We start from the raw sequence: 10064 nt of genomic DNA, 5'->3' as shown, positions 1-10064 counted from the left end.
GTCTTCACAATGTACGGCACGGTGGTATAGAACAGCATGCTGGCTGCACTGCCCTGTGCAGGGCCCTTCCTGGCCAATGCAGAGGCAATAAGTGGGGCCAAAACTGCCCAGGCTCCTGGCAAACCCCAGGGCTGCACAGCCGGCAGCTGCCTGGCACGGTGTCCAGGGCGAGCCACGGCTGCGCCGTGCCGCAGGGCCGCGCTCCAGGTGTCCTCCCAGCACTGCCTGGGGCGCGGCCGAGCACGGCCTACAGGACACCGCAGCCCTGCAGCCCTCTGGCACCACGGCACATGGTGCCACGGCCAGCACCGCGCCGCAGCTACGCTGCTCGGTCAAGGGGACACCGCGGCCAGCGCGGCACCTGTACGGCAACGCAGCCATGGGGCGCCACAGCTGAGTGGAGACCGCTGTGTTGGGACCAGGGCCCGGTGCCAAATGCCTGCCAGTGGCTTCAGCCAGCTCGATTCAGCTGTACCAACGGGGCATTGTTCCACCATGTTCGTACAGGCCTCTGCCTCCATCGGCAGCAACCCTGTGCCGGGCCGGCTTCAGGGCCAGCAGCTGAGAGCTGTGCGGCATGGGCTGCTGCTGTGGCACGGCTTTTTCTCTTCCTACCCATGTGGCAAAAGAAACATCATTTCTGCGCTTCAGTAGGGCGCCGTTGGGCTTCTTTTTCTCCTGATTGAAGCGGAAGTACAAGTATTTTACAGGGCAAGACAGATCCCCATTAGACATGACAATGGAAATGCTCCCACCCATGTCCTTGATGTGTGTTTAAACGATACCTTAAAGAATAAGATCATTGATAGCAGGGTACAGGGCAGAGTGGCGAGGCTGTTGTCTTCCGATGGAAGAGCGCCCTCGTGACAGGTTGTCTCCCGAACAAAAAATCTATGATCTTAAAAATGCTACTGAAACAGAATCCTCGGCATGAATCCCAGCACTAGCATACAGCAAAAGGCACCACGATAGTTTTGTTTTCTATTTTTAAGTAGTCAAAAATTGGCCCACTTTTTGTTTTTTAACTTTATTGTTTGTTTTCTTTTCTTCTTCTTTTTTTTTTTTTTAACTTTTTTTTTTTTTTTTTCTCGGAAGCTGTAAATCAAGACATTACATATAAATAGAGGTTCCCTATAAAAAAGTCATTGCCGTTAGCTATTATAAGACAACTTTGCTAAAATGAAAATAAAACTTTTTTATTTGTTATATTTTTCCCTCTTTTATATAAAATAAAAATATTTATTTTTTGTGTTTGTCTCATCTCCCTCCTCAGCCTCCTCCATGCGGGTTTACGTCAGCGGGGGCGTGAGTCTGGGAGGCGCCTAGAGAGGATCTGGGTCCAGTTTGGGCGTCGTGTGTGCCAGGCTGCTGCGCCCGCTCTCCCCGTGCGCGCTGTGCCTGCCGCAGGAGTAGTGAGTCCGGCTGTCACCCGGCCGGGGGAGCGGGGGCGACTCGGCATGGGCCGCCTCACTGTTCTGAGTGCTTAGGAAGGGCGTGCTCTCGGCCACCAGCTCCTCGTCGGACTCACTGTAAGAGGCGCTGCTCAAGGAGAAGGAGTCCCGGACGGCTCTGGCTCTGTGAGGGACGTGCCCATTCAGTTTGGATTTTTTCCACCGCCTGTTGCTGCTGGCTGTTTTCTTTGGCTGCTCTAGCGCTGTGACGTACTCCTGCGTTGTCTCGTACTCGTCATCCTCCGTGATGCGGAAGGGGCTGGAGGGCAGGCTCCCCATGCTGTCGTTTAGGTAGGTCTTCCTTTGGTAGTAGCTGTCATACCTCTGCGTGTCCTGGAAAGGGAGCTGGTACCGCCGCAGGAGGGGCTGCTGTTCCTCCACGCGGAAGCTGATGGGGGCCGCCGGCGGCAGGGAGACGGCGTGTGCCGAATTGGGGGAGGTGATCTCGAAGGTGGGCACCTGCGCGGCTATCGAGTAGTGGAAGTCCACAGGTGACAGGCGTGCTGGTGTGGTCAAGGCCGATACGTACCTGAAAGAAGCAACACTTGTTTGGACACCGAACCACCCCAAAAACCTCCAGCTGCACCCACCCCCTGCCAAGTGCCCGGCACAGAGACCCCCACAGCCCTCCTTGTCCTGGAGCTGGGCATCTCTCGAGGACCCAGGTAGAGAGACCCTGTGCCACTGCACCGAAGGAGGACTAGCTACTAGCTTTGGTGGGTGCATGGGCACTGTGCATCCTGGAACTGCCTCTCCTGAGGGACTCAGCATGCGACTCTGACCTTGCATCACCGCGACCCTTACAGCATGTCCCAGCAGGGTGAACCAAGGCTGCCTTGCCTCTCAGCTTTCAACTCCCCCCAGAGCTGCCAGGCTCTCAGTAGGTTCCCAAAAAGCCCTTCCTCTACTCAGGCCACAGACAGGAGCATCCTGAGCATTGCTTCTTCTGGCTTAGCAAAAATCTTGTGTCTCACAGAGGCACCTGCCACTCTAGTGACATTGGTGTAGCAGCTCAGATCTGATCTAGCTCCTCTCCAATGGCCCTTCCTTTAGCATCACCTCTTTCTAAGGGGCAGATTTCCCTTCCTCTCGACAGTGCCAACTGGTGTCTCTTCTCAATTCAACCTCTCATGTGGTGCCTTTTGATTCAGATGCCTGTAGGGAGCGGGGTCAGCCTGTCAGGATGGACCAGGGACAGGAATGAGAGACCAGGAGGTGCTGCTTCTCTTCTGTGCCCCATGGACAAGCCCTGCTGCCTCTAAGGGTAGCTCCTCTTCACTGGCCATGTAGCTGCCCAGCTTCACCCATGGCTACCCAGGAAGGGCTGGAGCAAGGGTGGAGATGGGCTTCTACACCGTGAGGAGTCAGACTGAGGAAGGACCCCTGGAAGGCTGGGTCATACAGGGACCTGTCCCAAGGCTGTGACCACATACAGCACCCCTGCTCACCAGGTCACCCAGGACTATGCTGAGGATGCACATCTTTTCCCCATACACCTCAGGGCCCGGTCCTGTTTGAGCTACCAGCCCACCAAACTGCCTCAGGGTGTGCTCTCAGACATTTTTTCACCAATTGCTGACTACAGCCAGGTATGTTCTGCTCATCTCACCCCCGTGCTCCAAACCTATGTAGCCACCAGGTCAGCAGGGTGCAGTGCTCACTGTTGCCCCTACCAGAATGGCCTCCTGGGCTAGTGGCTTCCTCTGGTAGGATTGGAGCTGGAGTTTCTCCAACACCACCAAGGGACTGCTGCTCTAAGGCTGGGCAGAGGCCAGCAAGATTTTGTCCATTGTGGCTTGCCTCTGCTGTGCCCGGGCAGCACCGAGGTGTGGGGTCTGACCTCTCGCTGTGCGGTGAGTCCCGCAGAGAATCCACTGAGTCCCGATACTGCATCATGGGCCGCCGCGAGTCCTCGATGCAGAAGGTGGCCCCACGGCGAGCCCGTGCCTCCACACACGCAGGGCTGTTGCATTTACTGGTTCCCACTGAGGACAGCATTATCCCAGACTGGGAATCTGAAGTCAGGCTCTCCGTCCGCTCTAAGCTCCAGGTGTGGCTTTCATGTCTGTGGACCAAACCCCATACGGACAGTGAGTAAGGAGTCCCCACCAGGGTCTGCTCCAAAGAGCCGCGTGCAGGCTGCACCGATGTCCCCTTCCTCTCTGTCACTAGGGCACCTCTGGCCAGGGCTGCCCACCTTCCCAACCCTGCCTTTGACTTGCCTTTCTTCGCTACTTCTGGGAGGCAGGGTTAGAAGTTAAGAAAGGCAAACCAGTGCATGGTGGATATTTACCACTCCGCAGCAGGGGACGGGCAGGACAGCCTCTGGAGGGAGGCCAGGGCGACCCTGCCTTGTGCTTGCAAAGCACTCTGGGTGTGGAGCAACCTTGTTCCAAGGCAGATGTGCCACCTGCATTGACAAGTGACATCACCTTCAGAAACGGGGCCATAAAGGAGCCAGAAACAAATTCAAAATGACTTTGTGATCAGCAGAGAAAAGCACAGCAAAGACAGACCTAGCTGGTTGGGTTCCACTGGTTTATAAAAGACTTTGGCAGCAAAACACTTTAAGGTGCTAGACAAACGCTATGATGTGCTGGCTAGACCTTGCTGGAAACTTGGAGCTCCACCTGCCCCAGTCTGAGTGCACAGATGACTCTTGGGGATGTATGGGCCATGTGCATGCCAGGTGGTTTGCACGGTGGCCACCAGGCTAAGCCTTCTCCATTGCAGAATCTATTAGAGCAATGGCTCTGAACCCCCAAACTGCCCCAGATAGAGCTGTGCTGGCAGAGGATTTTGGGTGGGGGGGTGTGGAGGAGAGCAGGCCTCTTCCCAAGAACCTGATAATTATTGATGGCTCCAGGCACATGCTCATCCTCACCCACCACACTCATTTATAACTTCAAACGACACCCTCATTAGAGGCGCTGATAGAGTGAAATGGAGCCCGATTATGCCAGTAGTTTGCCTCTGGCGTGACTTCAAGAAACACCTGCTCACTGCACTTGATTCAGGAAGATTAGGTGGCAGTTAGCCAGGACCAGAGGCTGTGTGAGGCAGGTGCCTTCCCACAGCCGCCATGTGCTGATGCTGCCCTCCAGACACAGCTTCGCGTCTTCAGGAGGTGCATGGAGATGGCCCCAGGGTTCCAGGACTTTGAAGTGAACGTGGAAGGGCAGAAAGGGACAGCTCTGCAGGTATGGGAGCTTCTGTGTGTCTGGCTCAAGCTTGCACACACCTAGCTAGGGCTGGGCTGCGGCGTGTGCACAAAAAAACCCCGCCTGGAAAATGGTCTATCTCACCAGAGGTAGGATTTCCCCAGACAAAGGCAGTCACTTCCAGCCCAACAAGTCATTCTTGGCTCCCTCTCTGCTTGTTGGAGGTCTAGCCAGAGGAGTCTGAGGAAAAATTCACCTGAAAACCTAAGTTTGATGTCTGAAGTTGGTCTCACAACATCTGAGTACACTGAGGGTACTGGATGAATACCTGAATCCTACCAGGACCCACCTTCGAGCTTTAGCTGAAAAGATTCATTGCTTCCTGGGCGGATGGAGACAAACACATGGGGCTAATGAAGTAAACAGCCCAGGACATCTATGGCTCCATAAAGCCAATGCAATGGGATCTATACGTCATTGATAAGCTATAGATACACATCCCTGTGCCTTGCAGCCATGTTTCAAAGAACTGTGGTCTCCTAGGGTAACACCATCACTTACTGGAAGAAGCACAAGGGCTGGGTAAGAGGAAGAACCTGTGCATCAAATCCAAAACAGCACAGGACTTTCCCCAGAGTATGTGAAGGCCTTGTCTGCAAAGTAGAGAAGTTCTGTCTGTAATTTAAATGCTCTGAAAACCTCTGAGAACTTCAGCTTCCATGCTGCTCTTCTCCCTGCTGGCTGTTTTGAAATGTAAAAAAAATTATGCCTCATCCCACGTAGCACGAATGATTGGTCCTTTCCTGATAGCCCCAGTTTTCCTGAGAGCTTAGAAAGACTTCCAGTGAGAGAGGTGCCACCACCTCAGAGGCCGAGATCCCAGTGCAGCTTTCTGGACTGTGATAAACTGCATGGGACTGTTTCTCCTAGTGAAAAACTGTGACCCCCAAGCCAGACCCTAAATTTGAGGAACCAGCCAAAACACTTGTGGTGTTTTGTGAGCTTTGCCTCCCACAAAGGAAGTCCACTCTAAATACATCCAGCATGAAACAAATAACCTGTGTGTGCTTAATAAATTACCACAGGTGTCCAGTGGGGCTGCAGACACAACGTGCAAAGCTTTTCCTAGACACATCCTCCCCTTTGTGTCATTTCCTCCTCCATGTGAGCTGCAGGTCCCTTTTGACACCTCTCACTAACTACCTGTGCCAGCGAAGACCCACAGTATCCCCGTGGTCTGTTCATGTAGTGACAAACACCACAGAAAGTGAGATGAAAGAAAAACTTTTCACTGACTTTGAATCTCACAGCATTCTAAGGCAAACATCAGGAGGGAGTTTAGGGGGAAATGGTATGCATTACCTCTGGCTGGAGGTTGGAGTGGCTGTGGAGCAGTGATGAGACGGGGAGCAGGAGTGACTTCCTGAAAAGGTCGTCTCTGTTTCCCTCCGGATCACGTGCTCAGTGGCAGAGACATTCTTAGAAATATACTGCAAAGTAAGAAGAATCACACAGATCAGCCTCCAGCTCGCCAACGCTGCCGTGGCAAAATTCATCTGCCTTGATGATTGCTGGTGGGATCGGATGAGGACCGAGCGAACGCGGCAGCTCCGCGCCCAGGGGAAGAGAGAGGGAGGTTGGAGGGTCTTCTCCACCCTGGCCTGGAGAGTCTTCTCCACCCTGGCCCTTGGTACACTGGCCATTGGCATGGGGACTGCAGAAGGGTGTGAAGAGCCAAGGGGTTCCCCAGAGGACAGTGGTACCACACGCAGTTACTGAGCAGAACATCATCTCTGCTCACAGAGGTTATAGACCTTACAGACACATGAGATCTGCCAGAGACAGGAGTCCTACAGAAACACCAGGTGTAATCCAAATATTTATGCTGAGATATTCTTTCATCTAACAAGAAACACTGCTTTTCACAGGGACATTAAGCTCTCTGGGGGAGTCAGCACTTTGGGGCCAGAGGGCTGTGGTTCTTAGAAATTCCCTTTCCCTCTTCCTCCATGGCTGGGATTCAACCTAGCTAAATGTTAACATCCAAAGGGTGACCCAGCAGAGGCTGTAACTGATTCATTGAACTAATTACACCAGTACCTTGCATTTGGCTCTGTCACACCCCCCTTTTTCTGACCCCTTCCCATGCCTTAGTCAAGCAAGTCACTTAAGCACAGTGATGGTCCTACTGAACTCCTGGACTTCAGGGGAATCTCATGTGGCTGAAGTCACAAGAGTGGCTGAGCAGCCTGTCTGGATCCTGTCCTGAATTCTAACATCATTCCCATTGTTGTGATGCTAGTGATGCTGGCACCTCACCAGGACATCCCACCTTGCCCAGGATGCAACTTGGTGGGCTAATGTGGTGCCAAGCAGATCACAATCAGGTGCTTCAGCATGACATGGACATCACAGCAACTCCAGTCACCACCATGCTGACCACATTTGTCACGCTGCAAAGTGGGGCTCGATGGGATAGCTTAATAAACAGGAAACATCAGGAACATCTTTCTTAGAGAAAACAGGACCACACTTGATTCATCAAAACAAGCCCACCCCAAGTGCTCTAATCTCATCCTGTGCTGCAAAGCAAAGTCACATTTCCCTTCAGATGTTGGTTTTGGAAATGTTTCCATGCAGAAACTCATCTTTTTGTTCAAGTTTGTTAGTGTTTTGCTCCTCATGCACATGCACACGGGTGTGTCAGCATACACATCCACACCAGGCCGCTGGTGGAAAACAGGGACTCAGTAACATGGAGACAGTCTTACATCAGCCATTTGGATTTCCTCAGGATCCAAACGTGGATGGCTTGGCCCGTTGGCAAGGCTCCTGTTCTGATGGGCAGGGCACATGTTCTGCCGTAAGTGATTATGCATTTGCTTTCTTTGTTTCCTTGAAAACAGAAAGATAAAAAACCCTCTATTAGGAAGACTTATCTCATGTGGCTCTCTGCCCCAGAGACAACTCAGGCACACAGATGATAAAGAAGGCAAGTCTTGGACACACTTGATATTTCAATGGTGTTTGTGGAAATCTGCACATGGGAAGAAACAAGGCATTCAGCACATGCCACCTTCTGCTGCTGTTAAAAAATAAAGGGAACATTTCTGCTCATGGAGAAGAAGGGTACAAGGTCCCCTCTTGCAAGACAAGGTCCAGCACAATGCAGTGAGACCAGGGGCACCATGGCACTGGGAATGGAGGAGGAAAGTGGGGAGTGGGAAAAGGGGAAGCAGGTCCTTGTGTCAAGGCACCTGACCTGTCCTGCATGGAGCATAAATCAGCAAAGCCTACCCATGCACCCAGCAGGGCACCCACTCCACATGACCCCCCGTGTCCCAGGGAACCGTGGTCTGAGATGAGGTGCAGGATATGTAGGTGCTGTCCGAGCAGGACGTACAAGAGGTTCCCAAGCATCTTGTTCCCTTGAGATTGCTCTGGAAGTCACTGAAATGCATACAGCTGAGCCCACAGCTCCTGCACCACAGCCCAGTGTGCTTTTACTGACAGGAGATGGGAAACACAGCATCACCTGGCTGGGTAAATGGTGCCCACTCGGGGATAAGCAAGTGGAAAACATCCTGCTCAGGCTTCACTGTCCTCCTCCATGAGACCTTCCTGAGAATGCTGTAGAACAGCAACTCCTTAAAACAGTATTTGGGTGAAGAACATGAAAGTGTGAAGCATGAACACTACCACTGCCCACCTCTGTCCAGTTACTGACTGGTAACCAGCCATACTCACTTGGTTTTACAGTAAGCTACCACACAGACGATGCCCACCACAAGCAAGGCAACACAGATTCCTGTGATGGTTAAAACTCTCTTCTGGTAGAGCTCTTCTGCTTCTGCAAATGGAGAGAAAGAAACCAGTTGCAAATGGACTCCAGCACCGGGGACACATCTGGCCTCACAAGAACCAGACTGTGTGTGGGTAAGATGGAGAATACCACTGCCCATCTCACAGCTGCCCCAAACCTGAGACCAGCTGGCCCAACCTTACTCACCCCTCCAGAGACCTGCACTCCTTTTGTCTCTCTGCGTCTTTGCCCTTGCTCAGCAGCTCATCCCTTCTGCCCTCAAACACGCTTCTCACTTTCTCTTTTCCTGCAGCATATCTAGGTGACCAAGCTCAAAAAGCCCCATGACTCTCCTCTTCCTTCCAGAGATCCCCCCCTTCTCAGTAAATCAGCCTACCAGGGAGGTTCCCGAGCATCCCCCGCTCACCACGGACACGCATGCCCTGTGATGCTCTCATCACAGGCTCTCTGCTCTGACGGACTCAGAATGCCTTTTCCTTGCAGCAGCTGCATGCCCTGGAGCTTGGCTGTGTGCTAGAAACCACCCAGCAACCAGCCCTAAAGCATGTAGATGCTGAAAGGGACATCCTAAAACAGTCAAATAGCAGAATGAGGATGGAGAAGTGACAGCGCATTAGACAAAGGAAAGGGAATGAAGTAATTAAAATACAGTAATCGATTACAGTTATGGATTTTTAATGACACCCTAGGAATCAATCAATTCCATTGCACCAGGTAACTCAGATGCATGCATAAAATTCAAGCAGCATGCTGCTGCTTCTCTCAAATTCCACCATGCCTCCTGGACCAGCTTTCAGACCAGAAAAGCCAGAGTCTTGCACCCAAACCCAGCCCATGCTGGAAGTGTGGCCATTCATTCACGCTAACCAAAGCTCCAAGGAGATGCTAGGATGTCGCTTGACATGGGTGTAACTGAACTGCACCTAGGCAGCAATTGCAAGGATGCCTTTTCCTTTGTGGCTACACTAGAGCTGGTGCTCTTCTTGGTGACCTCCAGCAATCTCCGCTGACATCAGCGGAGGCAGTTTGGTTCTCCAGCCAGATGACAGCAAGAAGGGTTCTGTGCACAGCTGCCATGAGCATTTCAGTTCAGCATCTATGAACAACGTCCTCATGCACTCATGTTATGTGTTAATGTTAAAGTTACTGTGGTCTGTGCCTTCTTTAATACTCATTGTAATCTTTTTTCATATAGATTAGGCAACAAAACTCGTGCCATGGTTGTTGTGCCTGGCATGGTTCACCATACTGCACTAATTAGCTTGAGTGGACTACAGAATGTGCCTAGTGCTACCTGACTATGAAATACAAAACCAGAAGAGAAATAGGCCTGGTCCCAGAAACCCCCAGGACTAGGCCTCAGCAAAAAAACAAGGTGGAGGCAATGAAACACTCCAGATAACTAAGGATTTAGACCAATTTTGGCTTGCCATTTTAGGAAGGAAAAAGCAATTTTGGAAGAAAAAAAAAAAGGTGTTAGGAAAAAAGCTTATGTATTTCCAAGGCTCAAAATGGTAAAGAAAGATTTGCTAAAACAAGGGCTGAGAATTACAACCCTGGCGTGAGGATGCAAAAGGCAATCAGCAGAGCTTGCTTCCTTGGGAGCCTCTGGCATCATGAGGCACTCAG

General features: G+C 51.8%; 1 protein-coding gene across 1 annotated transcript in view; it reads right to left on the bottom strand.

Moving 5' to 3' along the window:
• Positions 1 to 778: 778 nt before the first annotated feature.
• Positions 779 to 10064, bottom strand: part of NRG2 (neuregulin 2) — a gene marked incomplete at its 5' end in the record, with an annotated part of 161131 nt that continues 151845 nt past the window's right edge. The window contains 5 exons of the mRNA XM_084268740.1: positions 779 to 1980; positions 3292 to 3516; positions 5975 to 6102; positions 7384 to 7507; positions 8360 to 8462. Of these exons, the coding sequence (XP_084124866.1) occupies positions 1323 to 1980; positions 3292 to 3516; positions 5975 to 6102; positions 7384 to 7507; positions 8360 to 8462 (1238 nt within the window). The 3' untranslated portion in view covers positions 779 to 1322. The remainder of the gene's footprint in view (positions 1981 to 3291; positions 3517 to 5974; positions 6103 to 7383; positions 7508 to 8359; positions 8463 to 10064) is intronic.

Source organism: Gallinula chloropus (assembly GCF_964237585.1).
Source record: "Gallinula chloropus genome assembly, chromosome: 10".
Taxonomy (NCBI): domain Eukaryota; kingdom Metazoa; phylum Chordata; class Aves; order Gruiformes; family Rallidae; genus Gallinula; species Gallinula chloropus.
The sequence above is the reverse complement of the archived record's forward strand: the minus strand, read 5'-3'. Positions and strand labels throughout refer to the sequence as shown.